Below are 23267 nucleotides of genomic sequence, written 5' to 3'. Positions count from 1 at the left end.
CCATCAGAGGTCTCAGGATAAAGCCTCCTGTCTGAGTAAGTGTTTCAGAGGCTTGGGTGGAGCCAGCTCTGCAAGTGGAAGGCCCCTGAATGATGCTCGGGTCCATGCCTCTCCCCCCATTTTATGGATGGAAAATCCAAGACCAGACCGGGGCCCTCCCATGGCACTGGGAGGCTGGGGGCAGGTTCCAGTCAGGCTGGTCAGACACATACAAGACTGCTCGGTGGCATTCAGAGAGCACGTTTATTTACAAAGCGCTTTACAAACAATCAGTTTATGCCTCCCCACAGCCCCCTGCGAGGTAGGTCAGTAGTCATATCTACAGTTTACAGATGGAGAAATTGAGGCACGGAATGGGGGTGTGGCCTGCCCCATTTTAAAGAGACCTTCCCTCCCACCCATCAAAAAATAAACAGAAAAGCATTGATCTTCCATCTCAAAATATACCTTCTTTCTCCAAACCCTAGGGGGTGGTGAGCACCCCTGATTTAACAGTGTCCCAGGAGGTACCCTGGCCAGGAGTCACAGGGACCTCAACCCCAGGGGCTGTCGTTCAGCCTTGCCGGTTGTCACTGACCCAGGCGGAGCAGAACCCAGCCAGTGAGGCCTGAAGTGACAGGCAGAGGGGGCTGAGGTGACTTCATTTTGCAGACATTGGGTCAAGCAGGAAAGGGACCCCACACAGGACAGGGTAGGGATGGGCAGATCCTGGTTTGGGGGAGGTCAGGGCACATTCAGGGAAGCAGAAATTCGAGGTGGGGGGGGATCATGAGCAAAATATCCCCAGGGCTGCAGGGAGGCGAGGGGTGGAGAAGGGAGCTGAAATTGCCCCTGCAAGGACCAGTCTGAAGTGCCTACTGGAGAATCAGGGCAGTGTGTGGTCTCCCCAAGACCCGCAGGGGCTGGCCAGATGGGATATTAGATACCAAGCCCCAGTGCACGCTCTCCCCACATTGGGCCAAGCTGGGTGGAAACCCTGGCCTGCCATTTGGTCTGCAGGGCTTCACTCTTCTCTGCCAAGGGCTGGGATGCAGTCCAGGGGCTTGGGTCTTGGTCCCCCTAAGCTGGCAGTTCCAAGCCGGTCACTCTGCCAGGCGGTGCCAAGCCTCTCAGCAGGCCTGCAGGACCCCATGGAGGCAGGCTAGGCTGCAGTCTTGCTAAGCTCCTCCTTGGCCCGCAGCCTGCTCACGGCTGTGCTGAAAGGCCCTGCCCACAGTGGAAGGGGCACCAGGCTGGCCCAGCACCCACTCAGGTGCTTTCCCTGGGGGCGCAGGTCTTCCTTGTTGGTCCGTTGGGGGTGGTGGGCCTGGCCCTGAGTGTGCAGTGGGTGCCCCAGGCCAGGGGCCCCTGCTATCTTGACTCCAGCCCCTCCAGGTACTCCAGGGCCACGTCGTAGCAGAAGTGGTACTGATCCTGGGAGAGGGACAGGAGTCACCAGCCAGGTCCCTCTCTGCCCCACGGTCGGGGAGAAGGGGAGAAATGGGGGTGATGCTTTCGCACCACAGGACTAGACCCCAGTGGGGCCCAGATATGGAAGAGGGCATCTGAGGGGGGCCTGGTAGGGAGTGGACTGGGAAGTTGGAAGCGGATGAGCAAGGGGTACAGGGCTTCTCACCAGGGTCTCCACCATATTGGGTTTGTAGTTCCTAAGTGTTTTGGCAGCAAAGAAAACGTCCACCAGGTTGTGGCAGCGGATCATTTCCAGGACCGTGGCGCAGGCGCAGAAGGTGCCGCTGCGGCCGCCCCCATTGCTAAAGGAGAGACATGAAAAGATTTGGGGCTGGGCTTGCGGGGTACGGTGAACTCAAAGATGAAGGGCAGGGCCAGGGAACCCAAAAGAGAGGAGTCAGGGAACCCAGAAGGGAGGGGCTAGGACACCCAGAAGGGAGGGGCAGGGCCTGGGAACCTAGAAGGGAGGAATCAGGGAACCCAGAGGCGAGAGGCTAGGAAACCCAGATGGAAGGGGTCAGGGAGCCCAAAGGTGGGCAGCAGGAAGGGCTGGTTAATGGGGCGGAGTCAGAGGATAAAAGACTAGCATCCCAAGCGGAAGGTATCTAGAACAGAACCTCTAAGAGAAACAGAGCAGATTCTGAGAACAAGGAGTCGAGACACACTCCAGGAGAAAGACACCCAGTGACAGAGGAGCGCTGCAGGGCAGCAAACGAAAAACCAGACAGCAGAGTGGGAACCAAACACTGAGATCACCAACCACCCCCAGCATCACAGACACAGCCTCAAATGCAGAGACTCTCCCAAATGGGCGGCACCGCCAGGGAGACCCTCCGCTTCCCCCAGCCCTCTCCCTCCTCTGCTGTCTGTGACCCGGGGTGGAGTGGGGGGGGGGGCTGCTTCTCTTGGGAGATGAGGGACAAACCAGGCCCTCTGTCCCCTTCCTGAGGGGCATCTCCCACTAAAAGCAAAAGCCCTTGAGAGGGCCAGGCCCTGCCTGACAGCTCCCTGCCCCTGCATCCTGTGTGCCCAGCCTGGCACTGGGGTCAGTAAGTGCTGAAAGCATGACAATGTGGGGGCAAAGGAATGAGGGCACCCAGATGTGTGTGAATAGATGAATCTGTGAATGAAGCGTGTAAATGAGTGCACGAGGAAGGACAGAAAGCAAGGACATGCATGCAGGCACGAACAGAGGCCAGGATTCCACTGGCTTAAAAGACGTACCACCACCGTATCATGGGGTCAACTATTTAGACAGGACTCTCCAATTAAACTGGCAAAGTCAAACGTCACACAGAGGCTATAGTGGTCACGTGTTTAGGACGGAGCCCACACCCTGGAAAGTGACAGGGCTTCTCCAAGGAAGGCAGGGTCAGCTTCACCTGGCCATGCTGCCTGGAAGCTCAGGGCCTGGGTGCCAGGCCGGAGGCCGTCTCGCACCCTGGCCTCTGCCCTCCCCAAGCCAGGGGCGGCCGCCACTCACAGGCAGTGCACGACGGTGCGCCCGTCCCCGCTCTCCGCCTGCCACTCGTCCACCGCCGCGAGCAGGTGCAGGAAGGCCTTCTTGGAGTCAGGCGTGTCCCGGTAGGCGGACCAGCGCAGGAACTGGAAGTGTCGCACCAGCAGGTGCCCCTCCTGCATCTGGGGCGGAAGCAGGCAGCCCGGAGACCTGAGTACCAGGGTTCCACGGCCCCCGGGGGCCTCGACAGGGTCGTTCAAGGCCGCCCAGCCCCCATCCTGGAGCTCCCACCCCACTCACCCGAGAGATGTTCTGCACCCGGAAAACTCGGGCCACCAAGTCCTCGTCCGCTGTGCCTGACACGAACTCCACCTCCATGAGGCCATACTGCTGCCGGCCTGGCTCCGGCCAGTACTGCAGGCAGGGCTGGTTGTACGGGACAGGGAGGCGAGCTGAGCTGAGCAGAGCTGGTGGGGCAGCTGCTGCTCACACCCACCCCCAGACCTCCATGCTTGCCCAGGAGCCCACCACTCACTGCAGACTCAGGTCCAGGTCCCCCCTCCACCCGCCAACATCCCACCGCTCACCTATCAGATCACAGCATACACCCACCCAGTGCGTTTGTACTGATACACTCAAGTCAGCCGAGACAAACTCTTTGTTGTGGGTTCATTGACACCATCGTGCCGCTAGACAGCTACACCTAACACCCTCACAAGCACATACACCTCCCCCTGGCTGCCTTCTTCCAAGGACAGGCCTCAAATGACCCCCGCTCGCCCCAGCACCCTTGCCCCGAGGCCTTCTCTCTCGCTGCCTCAGCCCTCCAGCATCAGCTCACAGACATGGGGTGTCCCTCTGCTGCAGCAGCACAGCTTAGCACTCCCCTACTCCTGCCCCAGGATCCCTCCGTGGAGTCAGGGTCCTAAAGGTAACCCCCTCCAGGTCACATTCTCAAGCCAGTGGAGGGACAGGGAAGGCAGAGCCCCCTTACACACAAATACATGGGTCTTCTGGGGAGTTGGTCTGAGGCCCCAGCCTTCTAGTATACCCTTCTAGCAAGGCTCTTCCTTCCTCCAAGCCTCAGTTTCTCCAGCTGTGAAATGGTCCCTGGGCCCTGCCCAGGCAATACCCTGCTCCATCTGCCTCCCTCTCTGACCATGAAGGGAAGACACCACCTTCCTCTCTTTCCTGGGGTCCTGGCAACTCCTTGCATTCAGGCCTTTGCACGTGCTGCTCCCTCCCCATGGACCACCTGTCCCCCATCTCTTCACCAACTCAACTCTACCCTTCCTGTACCTCTCAGCTCAGATATTACCTCCTCCAGGAAGCCCTCCCTGATACACCATACCCCAGGCTCCTCTGTGTCCCTGTACCAGCCCCATGGTAGCCTTCTGCCTCTGCTGTCATGATCAGTTTCAGTACCTGCTTCCCCTAAACCATGAGATCTGGGAGGGGCCACGTGTGCCCCTTCTACCTCCCCACCAGGCTGACAGAGTGGCCTGTGAGCAAAGGTGGCTGAATGAATGAACAAGCATGTGACTAGTGAATGACATCTCTGTGAGCCTCCCTCTGGGTCCCTCCCCTCCATCTTAATAAGGGCAGGGTTCATGCAACATGAGACTCCCCAAGACCCCTGCCCAGATCCTGGAGCCCATTACCCTGAAGTCCTAGGTTATTTATACCAACTGCCTGACTTGCAAGGAGCCCAGTTAACAATCTTCTCCAGGCAGCCACCTCCAGGCTGTCATGCTCATCTTATAGCAGTGGTCATATGGAGCTGGAAGGTGGGGTGTCTGGACTTCCCAGTCCAGCTTTTGGAGCCCCAGAAAGAGATGAGGGGAGCTGCCTCAGGCCAAGATCACTGACCACCTTCTGGAACATCCTCCGAAGCAATGGTCACCTTCATCATCTTCACCCCCGCCATGTACTGAGTACCTGCAATGTGCCAGTCACAGCGCAGTGCTAAGCATCCCACACAATCTCACACGATCCTGGTAATAATCTCACGGCAGAACGGGTGCTGAGATAGTCCCCATTTCACAGAAAAGGAGACTGAGGCTCGAAGAGGTGTACTGACTTACCCTAGATCAAAAAGTAAGGAGGCTGGACTTCTACTCTGCCTCAAGGCCCCCATGATTAGCTGAGTGACAGGAATCAGAGCCTCTGGGAGGAGGCAGCCCCAGATAAGGGGCACGGCTCTGCCACTTCCCAGCTGTGTGACCTGGGAGAGGTCCCTCCACCTCTCTGGGTCTTAATTTTCTCACCGGAAGCCCATAAGTGCAGAGCAGAGTCCCTAGGATACATCAGATACTCCATAAAGAGCAGCTGCATTTCTCCAGGCCGAGCCTGGTTTTACAGACATGGAAACCACGGCTCTGGGAGTGAGTAGGACACATCTGAGGCAGCTCAGCAAGTAGGCAGGTGGCAGAGCTGGGCTCCAACCCCTGACTTTTGCCACGCGCCCTTGAACAGACTGAGGGCCTGGGCAGCAGGCAGCTGGCCAGCCTGGCCAGTGGAGCCCTCACCCAGGCGGAGTTGGACTGGTGCAGCTGGTTGAGCATGACGATGGAGGTGCACCCGTAGTCGTAGACTAGCCGCCAGAAGTCGGGAGTGGTGCTCTGCAGCGGGTGGAGGGTCACGATGAAGGCCGCGCTCCGGGTGTAGCTCTGCAGGGAAACCGGGACTCAGCGCCCAACACCGCCAAGCCTCTGCCCCACTGTCCTCCCGCCCTGCCCACCCCAGCTCCACCCCACAGGACCAGGCTACCTCCAGGGACCCAATGTGGGGGCTGGCCAGCACCGTGGTGCCTGAGTTGACAGGGTGAGCCCCCAGGCCTCTAAGGCCCAAGCCCATGGCCCCCCTGAGCTATATAGCCGAAGGTTCCCAATAGGTGGCAATGGGAGCTTGGGCCTGGTGGGCGGAGGCTGACCAAGCTTGCTGCCTGCTATTTGCACCTGCCATTCCTGTTACCTGGAACAAATTTCCCAGGTGTACAGGGCTGTCTCCCTCACTTCTTTCTGGCCATTCCTTAACTTCAACCACTTCAAAGAGGCCCTCTTTACAAATTCATCAAAAATAACCACATGCATACCCCCAAAACCCACATTAAACACTTCCTCTATCCGGTTGCTTTTTTAAGAAATTAACAGTAACTGACAGTCCATTGTATACTTGCTTGTTGACTGTCTCAACCCATTTCCCCAAAGGCAAGGTTCAGGAGAGCAGATTTTTTTCAGGGTGTGGCCTGTGACCAGAACTTTATAGGAGTTCAAGAAATATTTTTTTAATGAGCAAATATCTAGGTGCCTTCCAACTCCATGGATGAAGGGTCTGAGACCCCAACCCAAGCCCCCAGACTAGTGACCAGTACTGACCCCATTCCCCACTCCTGACATTGCCCCACCAGGTGAGCCAGCCACAGCCCTCCCCCCATTTCAGTGCTCCAGTCCTAGGTCTCCTGTACCCTGCCCTGTCCCCCCTGTGCATGTCCCCTCCCTCTCCTGATGCTCTTCTCTTACCACCCCTCTCCCCAGGACCCACCAAAGGCTCCCCTTGATTGGCAGCTCCCCAACGCTGGGCCCAGCCAGACTCTAAAACTCAGGCCTGGGCACCCAGTGGGGCTCCCTGCAGATTTAACCACCAAAAACGGCCCCCACTTGGCCCCCAGACAAGCTCACCGCAATGCAAGCAGCAGGGCCTGGCTCATAAGCCTCAGGCCCTGCACGGCTGGGATCAAGTGTGAGATATCACAGCCCCAAGGAAGCTTCTCCACTGGACCGGCCCATTCCCACCAGGCCAAGGAGCCCAATGTGACCCTCTCCAGCTCAGGGGCTCAGAACCTCAGAGAGCCTCCTCTCCATCACCCCCGTGTGCAGACAGGCACACTGGGGGCCAGAGAGCAAGCTGAGAGTGAGGCCACAGATTCCTACGTCCCCCTCCAAAGCTCACCGGCACCCTAGGCCACCTCCCCAGGACCCCAGCCCCTTCTCCGTTCACTCCCTTCAGTGGCTGCAACTTCTCACCCCTGCTTGCCTTCAGCTCACTCCAGGAAGCCCCCGAGGAAGGCAGTGTGGGAGCTTTCTCTCTCTGGAGAAACCCCACTGTTCCCTGCACCATTGTGCCAAGGGGCTCTGGCTAAGAACTGGGCCAAGAAAGGCCCATCTGCCTCACCCCTGTGGTGGGGGAGGCTCCCTCCCCACAGCTCTCATGTCCACGTGGAGGGACATCCAGTGGTGACAGGACACCCAGTGGTGACCTCCACCTTCTCGGGTGGATTTGGGACAAGACCGGAAGTGCTCACCTTCCAAAGGGCCCTCCCCCTCTCTTTCCAGGCCAGCTCTTCCTCAGAAGCTGTGCATTCAACTGTTGCCGCTCCCCACCAACATGTAAAGGCCTGCCCCTTGCAGGGAGGGGCTCCAGCTGGACCACTGAGTCTGAGAGGACAGGTCTGCCTGCCCGAGGCTGAAGGAGTAGCCGTCCAAGTAGCCACACAGCTGAAGTCACCTTCTCCAGTCTCACCAGTTTCCTTAGAACAGTAACATCTTACCTCCACCTGTCTGCCCCCTGCACCTGTCCGTCAAACTGGTTCCATTTAGGAAGGAATAGGGGGTCACTCACAAGACTTGTCCCCCTCAGGCAGTGGCACCCTAAAGTTATTCACTGGACCCTAAATCCCCTGGTTCTGTTTGCAAAGCCCAATAAAGGGGGTGGAGCCTCCTGAGCTGGGAGTAGAGGCTTCTAAACTGTCCTGAGTCCTCAGAACCACTGGGCGTGGGGAGCAAGTCGCTACTCCAGGTCAGGTTCCTGGGCAGGCTCTAGCTCCACCACCCCAGGACAAGCTCCCCTGGCTCCAGATACCAAATCTCACATCCCAACCCCAAACCCTCCCAGCCTCCCCAGCCAAAACCCTTGAATCACTCATCCTACCCCAGGTTCTGCTGGGCCTGACCCTGGAGACAGCACTGCCTGAACTTCACCACCCAGATCCCTACTCAGACCAAGGGTAATACCTGAGGGGGAGCACTGGTTCTTGAGTGCCCTGAATAGAAGATCCTTGGTGCAGGAGGAAGGCCACCCAATGGGCCGCCCCAGAAAGGCAGAGGGCCCCCCTAACCTGAGTCCTCCCTGGCTCCTGCACCTTCCCTCACTGCTGGGGGTGGGTGTCCCAGAGCCCAGCCCACCCCCGCGCCTCACGTCAGTCAGGGCCGCATTGATGTAGTTGTTGGGGTCCCCGTCCGTGGAGACGAGGAAGGGCAGGCAGCGGTCAGGCGGCAGGACATCCATGCTGCGGTTCTTGTCCCGGTTCCGGGGCAACAGGGCGATGCTGCACTCCTCCACATCCAGTGGCGGTGTGACCGAGTTCAGGGTCTACAGAGAGAGAGAGAGGAAGGGAAGGTGATGTCCCGTGTTTGTGGGGTCTCCTCCCCCCATGAGGCCCCATGAAGGAGACTGGGCTGCATTATTATGCCCATTTTATGGATGGAGAAACTGAGATCCAGAAAGAAAAGAGGGAGGGGACCCAGGCTCCCTGGATTCAGGCTGTGCAGGACCCAGACGGAGCTCTGGAGACGGGAGTCTGCCTCCTTGCCACCTGTATACTGTAGACAAGCTACTCTATCTCTAAGCCTCATTTTCCCTCTGCTGTAAAATGGAATAATTATTTGCCTACCCCAAGGGATTGCTGGGAGAATAAAGTGAGATAACACCAAGCCTGGCACGCGCACCACCTTCAACACTCAGAGGGCACCGTGAGGCTCATTCCCAGGAGCCAAGCCCTGAAACCCCACGTCATCCACAAAGCGGACTCCAGGGCCCCGGCACAGACGGTCACCTTCCCGGCCCTGGCAAGGAGCAGCTGGCACAGGGGCAAGCCGAGGACTCCGGGCCACCTGCCCTCCCCTCCTGCCTTCATGCCTCGGGCGTCCTGGCTCATGGAGCCCCCGTTTCTTCCTCTTCTTCTTCTTGTTCTTGTTCAGACACTCAGTCGTGCCTGACTCTTTGGGACCCCGTGGACTGCAGCCCACCAGGCCCCTCTGTCCACGGGATTCTCCAGGCAAGAATACTGGAGTGGGTAGCCTTTCCCTTCTCCAGGGGATCTTCCCAACCCAGGGATCGGAGCCAGGTCGCCCACATTGCAAGCAGATTCTTTACCGTCTGAGCCACCAGGGAAGCCCCCGACAGCACTGAGGACCTCCCACTGCCACACACATGCTCACTCACTCACTCACAAGCCACACCTATACACAGACACTCATGCCCCACCTGGAACTCCTCCCGCAGCTGGGAGGAGTTACTCTGAGGGTCAATGCGGATCATTTCCTTATATGTGGCCTTGAATTCGCTGACAGGGATGGTGGTCTCCCCACACAGGCAGGCCTCCAGGATTGCATCATGGATAAAGATGTACTGCTCCTGGAACAACAGGAGGGAATATGAGGAACCAGGAGGGGAGCAGAAGTGAGAGACCTCAGGGTCAGGAGGAGGCCAAGTTCAAAGTTGCAGCTGGGGTGCTCTGAGGTGGAATCCAACCATGTGTTACCACATGTGGGACCCACCATACTTGAAACAGCCTCCACAGATATTTGCTCATTGATCTCACATTTCATCCCATAATAACCCTACGAGAAGCTCTGAAGGTGAGGGGACAGCCCAGGGTCACACATCTAGAGAGGAGACAAACCCAATAGGCATTACGTCTTGACTGTAGAACTTATGACCTGGGCCCAGTGCTGTGTGACCTCACCCAAGTGAACACAGTGGAGCTGAGCTTGGGAAGACCCTGAGAGGCTGGCAGCTGTGTGATGACCTGGAGGCATGGGATGGCCTGTGATGGGGAGGGAGGCTTCCGAGGGAGGGAATATATGTATGCTTACGGCTGATTCACGTGGTTGAACAGCAGAAACTAACACAACATTGCAAAGCAATCATCCTCCAGTCTTAAAAGATATCCTATGATAAACCGTTATAGAAAGCAATATTCAAAAGAAGAATGTATATATGTATAACCAGATCACTTTGCTGTACAACAGGAATCAGCAACATTGTAAATCATCTATGCTGTTCTTCAGTCACCAAGTCACGTCTGACTCTTCATGACCCCATGGACTGCAGCATGCCAAGCTTCCCTGAACCTCACCATCTCCCAGAGTTTCCCGAAGTTCATGTCCACTGCCTCGGTGATGCCATCCAACCATCTCATCCAAATCAACTGACTTCAACAAAAATAAATTAAAAAAAAAAAAAGAGGCTGGCAGGCCAAGTCCAGGGATGGGAAAGGACAAGGGGACATCCTAGGACACCTTTCTGACACCCTCCACCAGCTTCGAGCTCCTACACGAGGGACTCTTGTCCTGGAGGGGCTGTGGGGGGAGGGCTGCACCCCCACCTCGGTCTGGATCATGTTGACGCGCCGGGAGCAGAGGGTCTTCACGCAGTTGTAGATGTCCACGACGCCCTCACACTCGCCATGTCCAGCATCACATCCAGAACGATGTAACACCCTGTGCGGCCAGTGCCCGCGCTGGGGAGAGAGCACCCGCGGCCAGGTCAGAGGCTTGGGGAGGGAGCCCAGGACCGCGAAGAAGAAGAGAGGAGACCTGGGGCCCTGGGCCAAATCTACACCACACAGGCGATGGGGGACATGGCGGAGCCTGGGAGGAGGCTGCTAGAAGGGTTCCAGGGAAAGTGGCCAAGGACAGAGGGGGAGCTGGGCCTTGGGGATGGAGAGGAAAGGAGGGGTGGGGAGAATGCAGACCTGAAACAGCTCAGCTTGGCAGCTGTGATGGGGGAAGAGGAACAAAAGTGATGCTCAGCATAACCCAAGAATGCTCTGGTCTCCTGGATGTCTGGAAATCTCCTACACATCCTTCAAAGACCTACACACTTAATCCCATAGTCAGTGGAGCCTCCAGGAAATGTCAGGCTTTTGAGTTCCCAGAGCAATCTGGGTGGACTCTTACCAAAACCCCCTTCCCTGCTCCGTGGTCACTGTCTATAGGGCTACCTCCCTACCTCACCGTGAGCTCCTTGAGAGCTAGATGGGGTCGAACCCATCTCTGGAACCCTCACATTTAGCACCAGGTAGAGCAGAGTTGAGAGGAGAGGGGAGGACAGAAATGACACCAAGATCTCAAGCTTGAAAATGGTGAGAGCGACGGGCTAGCCAGGACACACAGCCAGTGGGTATCCCATGTGCCACTGATAGGGACTGGAATTAGTGAAACCACTGTGGAAAACTGCCCACAGTATCCAGTAAGGCTGAACATTCACAGGGCAATTCCACTCCTACATACTTACCTCCCAGAAATGCGAGTGTGTGTGTCAGCCAAAAGACATGTAAGAGAATGTCCTTAGCAGCACTGTTCACAACAGCTCAAAGCTGGAAACCACCCAAATGCCTCCCCACAGCAGAATGGATAAGCACACGGCGGTTTGTTCACGCTGTGGAATCGGGTACAATATGGATGAACCTTACAAGCATAAGGCTGAGAGAAAGTCAGACTCCAAGGAGCACCTGATGTGTGAATCCACTGATACAAAGTTCAAAAGCATGCATAATGACTCTCAGGCTTAGAAGTCAGGAGAGCGATCACTCTGGAAGGGAGGAGGTGGGGTACAGGCCACAAGGGTCTCAGGCTTAGAAGTCAGGAGAGTGATCACTCTGGAAGGGAAGAGGTGGGGTACAGGCCACAAGGGTCTCAGGCTTAGAAGTCAGGAGAGTGATCACTCTGGAAAGGAAGAGGTGGGGTACAGGCCACAAGGGAGCTCCAGGGACTTCTGGGTTCTGTTAATGTTCTGTTTCTTGATCTGAGTAGTGCTGAGTCCTTCACAGTGAAATTGGGGAAATTCCTAAAGCTTACTTATTATTACAATAGCCCATAATAATAAGCTACACTTAGTGTGCACACGATGGTGCCAATCCCAGAGCCGAAGCTCAAAGGGCGAAGGGCGTCAGGAGGTCATTCTCCCCGTCCTCTGCCTCTGAGCAGGATGGACTCGGGCCCAGTCTCCTTTAGGAACCTCAAACAACCCCATTCCCCACCCCCTTCTCCCTGGGCTCCCCAGCACCCCACCTGCAGTGGATGACCACGGGCCCAGCATCAGGGGGCGTGGAGGCCTTCACACGCCGGATGAAGGCCAGCAGCCCCGTGGCGTGGTAGGGGACGCCGTGCTCCGGCCAGGCCGTGAAGTGGAACTGGCGGACCTCGTGGCGGGCAGAGTAGCCTCTCTGGGGAGACAAAAGAAGTGACAGTCAGAGCCCCTGCCAGCGTCTACCGACACCTGCAGTGTGCCAGGCACGGGAGTGAGCATCTCACCGCAGGAACTCAGTTCACCCCAATGAGACTCACGAGGTGGGTATTAATGACTCATTGTACAAGCAAGAAACCTAAGCCTCAAAGATGAGAAACCGCCTGCCCAAAGCCAAGACACACATTAGGCAGGGGTTGGGCCGGGATCTGCCTGGTGCCACATCTGCACTGTAAGTCACCCATTTCCGCCACCTGCTACACAGCTGCCCTAAGAGATCATTTTGATGCTCCCAGTCTTCGTTCAAAGGGAGAAAACTATCTTTCCTCTGAGGATTTTATAGACAGTCAAATAGGACTGTGCCATCCCTCACCTGGGGCCTTTCATGAGTGATGTAACCACTCTTGAGCCTCACTTTCCCTATCTGTAAAATGGGTCTAATAGCAAAGGCCTAACCCACAGACTGAAGGAGGGCCGAAACAATATGTGTAATGGGCTGAGCACAGCGCCTGGCACAGAGCAGGATCGGCACCTGGCAGTTATCCTCATGGTCCTCATCGTTCTCTACATTCACACCATCCTCATCATCTTGACTTTCTCTTGCAGTCACCAGTCAAGACAGCCACCTTTCCGTCTTTTCACAGTGCCCCCTGTGAGGCGCTGTGGCTGCCCTGCTCGGGATGCAGAGTGCCATCCCCACCCTCCACTCCTGGGCTGGGAGGGGTTGGGGGTGTGCCCTGCCCCACCCTCTCAGGCACCCTGGGAGGGGCCTGGTGACCACAGGAGACTCACCCGCTCCAGGGCAAAGCTGCGCACCACATACTCGGCTAGAGTCTCCGTCTTCACCAGCGTGATCTTGATGTCCCCGTACATGTCGGAGTCCTCCGGCCAGTACCGCGAGCATTTCACCTGGAGGCCCCAAGGGGCAGGCTCAGTGGGCTCACTGCCCCCGGCCTGCCACGCCCCCTCCCCCAGGGCCCCACTTACCCTGCCCACCTCCACCAGTTTGGTGATCATGACGATGCTGGAACAGTGTTCCTGCCATACCATGCGCCAGAAGTCGTAGACCATTTCAGGCTTTGGCCCTGGGGCGCAGAGAGGGCTTGTCTCTAAGGCCAGGTCTCCACCCAGACCCAGCACACCGCTGCCCCACACCACCGATGCAGGCCAGGAGGGTCCTGAGCCCCAGTGGGGGCTTCATGCTCACCCCCACACACCCCCATCAACTGCCGACTCATGCCTGTTGGGTCCTTGGGGCGGTCATTATCAGGGAGAGCCTGCCTGGAGACCCCGGTCATCCTGAGCGGAACCCAGGAGGAAGAGCTGGAGGGCCATGGCACAAGCCTCCAGGAGGGATGGACAGACGGACAGTGGAGAGGATAAGATACAGCCCAAGGGACCCAGGCAGCCCCCAGACCAAGAGGCACAGTCCACACCCATGAGGACCGAGGCTGGCTGACCCTTTTGCATGCAGACAGACAGGTGGACCAGGAGCTACACTCAGACAGCAGACATCGGGAGATACAAACACAAAGAGAGAACAGATATGGATGTCCAGATTCCAGAAGATCCAGACAGACAGACAGATGGAAGGTAGACAGGGAGGCAGGCAGATCAGCCGGGAAGGCAGGATGGCAGGCAGAGGGCACTCAGCACACTGGGGCAGGGGGTAAGGCAAACATGGGAAGAGGTGCCAGGTACCTTGAGTGGCTATGAAGTGATTTGACCTGTGGTAACCCTGGAACAGGAGAAGAGGGGGTGTTAAGACCTCGAGGATTGGCCCCTCACTTGCTCAGGCCCCTCTGCCCTCCTCTCCCAGAAGCTGCACACACAGGCCCCACTCAGGGAAGGGCCCCACCCTCTTGACCTGTCTTTTGCCCATCCCCCAAGTAAGGAAGGAAGTAGAGCTTGGATACCAGGGTCATGGGTTTAAACCCATCTTTGCTACGTAACCCAAGGGAAGACATGACTCCTTCATGGGCCTAGAGGGTCTCCCCTTTCATAATTGGGGATAATTGTCCATAATCTGCTTATAACCCAGCTGCTCTTTGGAGACAAATACATTGCAGGGTGACCCTACCCTGTTCCCAAAGCCCCAGAGACCCTAAGCAACCCCAGGCCCCAGGCTGGGTCTTGTCAGTTATCTCAGCCCTGCTCAGGGCAACCAGAATGGGCAATGTCCCTCCCCACGACCTGGTCACCCAGGGCTTGGGGTGGCCCAATGAAGGCTTCAGGTTAGGAGCAAGTGAGCACGGGAGTTGCTCATGGCCCTTAGAATGTTTTTTAAAATCTTCAAAATCAATAATAGTGATAATAGCGATAATAAATAACTTACATAGTTATTTATTAAAATAATAATAAATGTTTGAGGCCCTGTTATGGACACATACTGTGCTAAGCACTTTACCTGTATTATCTCCCACAAAAGAGGCCAAGAGCCACTTTCATCTTCCATCCCCAGAGCCCGCAGGCTGAGAAGTGGAACCAGCCAGACTCCACTCCCACCCTGAGGCGGAAACCACCCATGAGATCTTGCCCACATGAGACACCCAGGGAATCAATGCAGGTGACACGGGATAAGTAAGAAGCACTGCAAGCACGGGATAAGTAAGAGATCAGCCACTGGCCTCGAGTTCACGCCCTCAACACAGCTCCCAGCAAATCCTTCGACCTGGTGGGCTTCCCAGGCCCAAGGGGCCCCGCAGTCAGACTGCCAGAGCACAAATCCCAGTTCTACACAACTCCTGCTAAGTGTTGGGCAAACCCCTTTATTTCTCTATGTCGGTATTTTCACATCTATACAATGGGAATAAGTATAGTATTTATCTCCTTGGGCTGCTGGGAAGGGTAAAGTTACACACATTAAGGGCTTGGCACATGGCAAACACAAAGCCAGTACTTAATCAATAGTCGCCATTATTACTGCTACCACTTTAAATGTCAACAAGTATCACTGAAGGTCTCAATGGTGCGAACATCAAGAATTACTGGGCAGACAGCAGTGTATGACAGGAGTTAACAATACGAGTCTTGGGTCAGGCCGAGCTGGGTCTCTGCTGCCAGGTAGTAACTGTGTGATTCTAGGCACTAAGCAGGCACTTCTCAGCCTTTAATGCGCACACGAATCTCCTGGAGATCTTGTTAAAAGGCAGATTCAGATTCAGACGGTCTGGGCAGGGCCTGGGATTGTGCATTTCCAACCAGATCCCAGGTGGTGCCAAGGCGGGGCCTCAAAACACGCTTGGAGTAGCCAGGCTATCTGACTCTCTAAGCCTCTGTTCTCCTCCAGAATATGAGGATAACACCAAGACACGCACATGCTGTATACCTACACGTTCCCATGAAAATGACCAAAACATAGTCAAAGTTACCAAGACTGAAGAGCCTCCCAGAGTCACTTAGCCCTCACTACCGGAACTTCTCCAGGTCTAGCCTAACTCCTTCCCACTGTCTCCCCAGCCACGCCTCTGCTTCATGTCTTTAGGGGAGCTGCTGGGCAACAGGTCAGAGGGGGCGCTCGGCAGAGGTGCTGCCAGTGTTGCCCTCCACCCCTAGCCTCAGTCAAGCTGGGAACAGGCTACTCCACCTAAAGCCAGTTTGCTTGAGACTCTCACATGAGAGCCAGAGTCTCCAGTGCCCAGCATATTGCCAGCACCCAACTGCTAATCAACACATACAGCAAATAGCTCAATAATTTTTCAGACAGATGGCTTTCAATATCTGTATGTTCACTTATTAGTTGCACGTGTGCATTATTGCACAATTACATCACACAGAGGACAGTGAAATGGAAAGTTCTAAATGATCAGATGTTAAAGGAAGATAAGGAGACCACCTTGAGCACACCCGCTTTAGAGACCAGGATTAGAAAGCAGGGGTGCTCCTACTCTGGGGCATCAGCATGTCCTAGGAGCCTGTTCCCGGGCAGACACTCGCCCCTCCTTGGTGCCTTTGAGAGGGCAGAGCTAGGAGACTGACTACCTGCGCAGTGGGCAAGGCCCCTGGGGCATCCCAATGCCCCCAAAGAGAGAGATCCAGGGTCTCATGTAAGGGTTGGGGGGGGGGTCTCACGTAAGGGTACAGGGCTCAGGTTGGATTTGAGGCCCCGACTCTGCTAATCCAGAGCCTTGGGGCCATGAGTAAGCCACTCAATCTTTTTAAGCCTCAGTTTTGTCATCTGCCAAATGCAGGTCTCAACCTCATAGAGTGTGGCAAAGATGCCATGAGGTGCCAGAAGTGCCTGGCACAGAGCACGTACTCAGCCAATAATGTTTTTGGTAACAGGCCCTTGAAAATGAAATAAGCCATGTCCCCTCAGGATATTTCATAAGAGTCTGGCAACAACTAAATGAATGTGTTATATGGAGATTGAGATGTAAAAACGTATAATGATCTAGGGACTTGCTCAGCTGTCCAGCGGTTAAGACTCCACACTCTCAATGCAGGGAGCACGGATTCAATCCCTGATTGGGAAACTGACTGGGGAACTAAGATCCCATAGGCCATGCCGTGTAGCCAAAAAATTTAAAATAAAAAAAATTTTTAAGTAAAAATATAGATATATAATGATCTATATTCATCACCTCCTAATGGGGTTGCTAAGGCTGAGTATATCCATTGCCTTCTGTGGGTCTAATATTTCATTTAAGTTTAGCAACTTTATAAATCAACTGTGTAAAGAAACTCAAAATAAGGCAGAGGGTATCTAGGAACACATGAGGAACAGCCTTCATCTTCAGCAGATGCTACAGCAGGGACCTTACGCCTTATATATTAGTGCGAGGCCCCAAGCATACACATGTTGTCTGAAAGTCTAATAATGAGTTGTATTTTTCCAATCATAAAAAAGCCAGACATATATTTGTAAAAGAAAAAAAGAAGATAAAATAGACAAGGTATCCCCCAAAAAAATCCCATCGACTATTACAAAAGTTAGATTTAAAAAATCAAATGAGAGGACTCTGCTAGGTGGAATTTTTTTTTTTAATTCTTAATAAGGCCCACACATAGCAAAATTATAAAATACCCAACTGCTCCCCCAAAATAAAACATTCAAATTAGGGCTAAATTTGAGGGCAAAGCGGTGAGGGTTGAGTTTCAAGCAAACTGACCACAAAGGGACTGGAACACAAGGGAAACTACTACTAAAGGGGAGTGCCTGGGGCCATGCCTGGGACCCCCAAGCAGCGGGAGGACAGGGCACCCCGGGCAGCTCCTCCCACCCGAGCCCTCCCAGGCCCGCAGAAGGTATGGCTAATGAGGACTCATCGGGCACAGGGAGCTGAGCAGGGAGACAGAGGTGTTGGCCGGGGAGATGGCCGGGGCCTGGGGAGGCACCCAGACACTGCAGGCCCCGGCTTAGGGTAGAAGGGATGGAGGGCATTGTTTACAACAGGGATCGTGTCGAACTTTCAGCCCCAGCGGCCCCTGGCCAGGCTGCTGACATGGACGGTTGGTGCTGGGCACACAAGTGGAGGAGAAGGAAGACAGAGACAAGAGAGAGGAAGAGAGACAGCCAGAGACTGCGAGAGAGCCTGAGATACGGCCGGTCAGACAGACAGGAGAAGGAGGAAACGGGAGAGAGATACTTACTTCACGGTTTATCCGAATCTTAATGATTCCAGTGAGGGAACAGGACAAAGCAAAAGAGACAGATATTAGGCCAGAGGCAGATGGAGGTGGACGGCAGGGCACAGGAGTGGCTGGAATGGGTGATGCCCAGCAGGCGTGGCAGAGCAGAGACGGGTGGCCGGGCCTGGGCAAGAGAAGGGCAGGGGCAGGGCCCCAGCGGGGCCCCAGGAGAAGCCGACTAGGGCCTTGAAGACCCTGAGGCGAGGCCCCTGTCCCTGTCCCCATAGCTGCCGAAGTCTGAGAGGCAAGGCCAGGTCGGACCACACTGCAGCCTGAGGAGAGGGTGAGAGAGGGGGTGGGTGGGGGAGAAAGCAAGGGATTCTGGCAAATATGGGCGAGCGCATCTGGCCACCAGGAGGAAGTGAAGAAGGAGAAGAGAGGTCACATCCACCATCCCTGATTGCTCCCCACTCCCGGATACACCTCTGACCTGGCACACTGGTTCTGCCTGAGATTACCCTTCCCTTCCCTCTCCAGCCACCCAAAGCCAGCGCAAGCCCTCTGACTCCATGCAGCCCAACACGGCTAAAGCTGGCCCCACCACTACCTTTGCGGTACAATGCTGAGAAAGTCATTCACTCCTCTTTCCTGGCCTGTGATTGCCCATCTAACCTGAATTCATTCCACTTGTATGTTTATGAGCCTCCCCGACTAGAATCTACGGATTCAAGGAAAGCAGGGACTATGTCTCCTTTTTCACAGGTGTATTCCTGGTGGCCAGCACAATGCCTGGTACACAGTAGATGCTCAAAATACATTTAACATCCAATGAATGAATAAGTGATTCTCTGCCCACTTGACTTGCTGCCGGTCGGAGAGTCTGATCAGCGTCCCTGGGCCTGTCCTGTCCCACTCTCATCCACACTTGGGGAGCGGATTCATCGCCTCTTCTTCACACCCAAGCCCAGGCCCCGCTGGCTGCCTGCCCTGTCTCCAGCCCCTCCCTCTGGTCCAGCCTGACCAGTAGCTGCTGCGGTTGGCAGGACAGCCTTGTCATCAGCAGCACAGGCTCTGGAGACCCTGACCAGCTGAGATTCGGCTCCCTTCTTGACCACTTGCTAGCTGGGTCACCTAGAGGAAAAGGAGCTTCACTTCTCTGAGCCCCAGTTTTCCTCACCTGTAAAGTGAGGCCACGATGCTGACCACAGCATAGGGTGGTTGTTGGAGTTATAGACAATTAAATATTTGGCATAAAGTGCTTAGCACAGTGCTTGGCACACAGTACATGGTCAATTAACCTGAGTTTGTCACAGTCCAACACTTCCAATGCTTCCTGATGCCCCTAGGAAAAAAGCCCAGCTCCTCAGCCTGCCATTTGAGGCCTTCACAGTCCAGCCCCTGCCTGACTCAGCCTGACTGTGTGCCATGAGAACCCCACCTCCAGCCTCGGGGCCCCTCACTGAGAGGGGACCTGTTCTCACATCTAGGCCTGGCTGTCTGCCCTCTTGCCTCCATTCTGCTTCACTCACACCCCCAGCCCAGGGAAGCCCTCCTGAGAGCTGCTGCCCACTCTGTCCTCCCCTCTGCTGAGCTCCCTGGCACTGACTGCAGGAGGTGGGGGCACTCAGAAATCCAGCCACGTGAACCCCAACTTCTTCCCTGCCGGGTCCCGCCCCACCGGGACAGTGAGCCTGGAGCGGCCAGGGCCAGTCGGCGGACGCGACGGGGCGAGGCACTCACATCTATGTAGTTGGCATTGATGTAGTCAGCGTCGGGGTCTCCCAGCATCGGGTGCAGCTTCACTCGGTGCCGATCGTCTGGAAATACACAGCACGTGGCCATGGGGCAGGCAGGGGCTGAGCTGGGGAGCCCAGCCCCGGGGCAGTAGCAGGGAGGCTTCCTGGAGGCCAGAGCCGGGGCACAGGCAGGGCAGTCAGGGAACCCAGAGACTCAGGGCTGACCAGCGGGCCCTCCGTATCACTGGAGGTAGGACAGGCCAGTGGTTAGTCGGGGCTGCAGTGTCAAGGAGGCCCGAGGCCCGGTGCTGCTCTGGCAGGTATCAGCTGTGTGACCCCGGGAGGGGAGCTTAACCTCTCAAGCCTCAGTTTCCTCATCTGTAAAGTGGGAGTTCTACTACATCCCACGTCACAGGACTGCTGAGAACACTAAGTCAGATGAGGAGCGTGGTGCTCAGCGCACAGCCCAGCCTGCGACAGGCCCTCCATAAGCGGCTCACTCTGCTCTTCTCCCTCTTCCTGCTTCCTCCCACCCACTGCCCCCGATCGCAGGCCCTCCTGCAGGACTCACAGGCAGGCACGGGCTCCTGTCGGCCACCCTTGACCTTGTCTTTCTTCTTTGTAGCATCCCAGCCTTCAAAGAAACTCTGCCAGAAGGGAAAGGCATAGTTAGTGGGGGGAGGGAAGTCCCTCCCCTCCCAAGAGCCCGACCCTGTCAACAGAAGGAGGTAGGACCACGGTAAGGGCCAGGTTCAGGGTTAAACTTGGGGCCTGAGATGAAGTCACTCTATATTCCTTTATATGTGAGGGACTAAGGTTAATACCAAGCAGTGTGGGGAGGGGAGTGAGAAAAAGAGGGGGAAAGAGGTAATTATAGCTCAGAGACATTTCAGAATGAAGGTTAGGTTTAGGTCAAATCCACGTCTGACCTGGGATGAAGGTAAAATTTTGAGGGTCAAGTTAAGTCCAGACGGAGGTAGGATGGGATTCAAGTCAGAGTTCAAACGGAGCTTAGGATGAAAGTTAGGGTCAAAGTTACACTGGGGTTTGGGCTGGAGGTCAGGGTCAGTGTTAGTGGTCAGGTCCACATCAGGGATAGATAAAGGATCCTGGCAGGGTCCAGACAGAGACCAACATAAGATTCAGACACTTTTTAAGTCAGGGTTAGGATGAGGGAGAAACCAGGTCAGGCTGAGATTAGGGCCAAGGTCAAGGCCAAGAAATTAGCTTGAGATGGGGACCGTCAGGGCAAGGATCCATCCAGGGACCAGCTGAGGGCTGCCAGGGTCCACAGTGAGGAGGAGCCAGGGAAGGCCCTGGAGGGGGTCCCAGCTGGACGGGGCCAGGCACCTCATATTCCTGCTTGAAGCCGTAGCCCTCGGCTGTCTTCATCTGGTTGATGTGCTGCAGGAGATCGGCCACACGCACCGCAGGGTGCAGCTGCCCCGTGTGATACGGGGAGCCCTTCCGGCCACACGGCCGCCGCGGTGAGCCCCCTAGGAGGCTGCTGGCCTCAGTGACCCCACCGCCGCGCTGGTCTCCTGCAGCCAGAGAAAGGAAAAAGGGACTCCTGATGTGCACAGGCCCCAGCATGGACTCAGGGGAGCCGAGGGAGGGATGGGAGCACAGCCAGCGTGGAGGATGCCTGGGTTGTTTGCTAGAGCCAGGCAGCTGGCTGGGCCGCCCTGGGTGACCCTGGATGAGCCCCTTCCCTGGGGCGTCCCGGTCTTCCCATTGGTAGAATGAGGGGATCGGGTCACATGCCCTCTAGGGGCCCTTCTGGCCCAGCCCTGCAGATGGGATCCCTCGTCCCCTCACCCGCCCGGGCTTCCCAGCGAGGGCCCCCTCTGTGACTTCAGCCTGCAGGGGGCAGCGCTCAGCAGAGCCCACGACATCCCTTCGTTCCTCCCCCTCTTTCTCCCAGGGAACAATCTGGAACACTGACAACTCCCAGCAATCACCCTATTCAAAGACAAGCAAGTCCTGAAATTAGCTGCCGTTGCCACCCCCTCCACAGATGAACGGGAAGCACCTGAATAGAGGCGTTTCTCCAGCGCAAGCATTTCCATTGTCAGCCTGTGTGGCAGCTCAGCCCATGGAGAGCAGGTGGAGAGGATCACGCTGCCCCACACTCCAGAAAACCATCCCTTCCCCATGGACCAGCACTCCCCAGCTCTCCTGGCCAGCCTCCCCAAGAACATCCCACCCTGGTCCCCCTGGTCAGGTCCTGGGATGGAGGAACAGCCCCATTCAGCCACACCTAGCTTAAAACACTCACTCCCACACACTCAGCACGTATTCCCTCCTCCTGGCCTGGCTGCGGTGCAGGGGCTTTCCCTGCATGTCTCACCACTGTTCTCTGCCCAGCTCTGAGCCCGCAGGGGCAAGTGGAGGACTCCCAGCGGGCCTCCCTTCCCAAGTCTTCACACATGGTCTTCCTCTGCACCACTATCCCCTGATGCCTGGTGAACTCATATCCATCCATCAGGTCTGGACTCTTAATTCCCAGTCTTGACTAATGGGTGGAATGAATGCAATAAATACCCAGACAGACACCGCCACCCTCCCCAAACTCCAATCTCTGCCTCCTCAAATCAGGGAGACTGTGGGCCCTGCTTGGGTTCCACTTCCTGTGCCGAGGTTTGAAAGCTGCCTCGAGGTAGAGGGGCAATGCGAGGCAGGCACTTCAGTTTGTTTTGCTTTTCTCAGGAATCACAGTGGAGGACTGCCTGGTGCCCAATGTCTGAAAACAACTGTTTCACATGTTTTATCCAGATTTCCAGTTGCTTACAGCTGGAGGGCAAGCCACGTACCAGTTACACACGTGTATGTGTGTGTGTGCGTGTGAGTTACTCATGTCTGACTCTTTGTGACCCCATGGACAGTAGTCCACCAGGCTGCTCTGTCCATGGAATTCTTCAGGCAAGAATACTGGGGTGGGTTGCCATTTCCTTCTCCAGGGCATCTTCCCTACCCAGGGATCAAACCCAGGTCTTCTGAATTGCAGGCAGATTCCTTACTGTCTGAGCCACCAGGGAAGCCCACCCATTACACATTTGTGGTCAAATGCCTCAAGCCCTTCATTTTTCAGGTAGAGAAACTGAGATCTGAAGAGGAGAGATTTGCCTAAGGCAGTGGCTGCCCAAGTGTGTTCCAGAAAATACTGGTCATGCCCGATGACTCACATATTCAACAAAGAGAAGGATCATGGGGAGAGGTTCTGTGTTTTAAAGGAGTTTGTGAAATTCTGGTTTAAATAAAAATAAGTAGGTTGTTTTCCCCTGTGAAACCTCCTAGGGCTTCCAACAAGTTAGTGTGTATTTTAAATCTCCAAGAGATGGGTGGGAATAGCAAGGTTTCACCTCCGTCTTTCACCACAGACAGACTGTTTGTTTCATGAAATATCCTCAGGGGAATACAGTATACTATGGCAATTAAGAGACAGGATCTGGTGTCAGACAGGCTTCAGATCAAACCCCAGTTCTGCATGTAACCTTGGGGATGTTACTTACTCTCCAGAAATTTCCCTTTTCATACGGCAAATGAAGATTAAAACTGTTACTCTCCAATATGATGATATAAATATTCAATGTGCATGCATGCTAAGTCACCTCAGTCGTGTCCGACTCCTGTGACCCTGTGGCCTGTAGCCCGCCAGGCTCCTCTGTCCATGGGATTCTCCAGGCCAGAATACTGGAGTGGGTGGCCATTCCCTTCTCCAGGGGATCTTCCCGACCCAGGGATCAAGCCCAGGTCTCCTGCATCTCCTGCACTGCAGGCTGATTCTATACCAAGATTATGTA

General features: G+C 55.6%; 1 protein-coding gene across 1 annotated transcript in view; it reads right to left on the bottom strand.

The window, feature by feature from the left end:
* PTPRU (protein tyrosine phosphatase, receptor type U) overlaps positions 225-23267 on the bottom strand; it is an 86366-nt gene continuing 63323 nt past the window's right edge. Inside the window, 16 exon segments of the mRNA XM_018057242.1 lie at positions 225-1413; positions 1616-1751; positions 2933-3090; positions 3209-3334; positions 5437-5577; positions 8105-8278; positions 9173-9322; positions 10296-10375; positions 10378-10430; positions 11983-12137; positions 12950-13066; positions 13145-13242; positions 13859-13895; positions 19469-19545; positions 20036-20111; positions 20815-21005. Coding sequence (XP_017912731.1) covers positions 1351-1413; positions 1616-1751; positions 2933-3090; positions 3209-3334; positions 5437-5577; positions 8105-8278; positions 9173-9322; positions 10296-10375; positions 10378-10430; positions 11983-12137; positions 12950-13066; positions 13145-13242; positions 13859-13895; positions 19469-19545; positions 20036-20111; positions 20815-21005 — 1832 coding nt within the window. The 3' untranslated portion in view covers positions 225-1350.

The sequence above is a fragment of the Capra hircus genome, chromosome 2 (assembly GCF_001704415.2).
Source record: "Capra hircus breed San Clemente chromosome 2, ASM170441v1, whole genome shotgun sequence".
Lineage (NCBI taxonomy): Eukaryota > Metazoa > Chordata > Mammalia > Artiodactyla > Bovidae > Capra > Capra hircus.
Note: the sequence above shows the minus strand (reverse complement) of the source record. Positions and strands in the feature narration are given on the sequence as shown.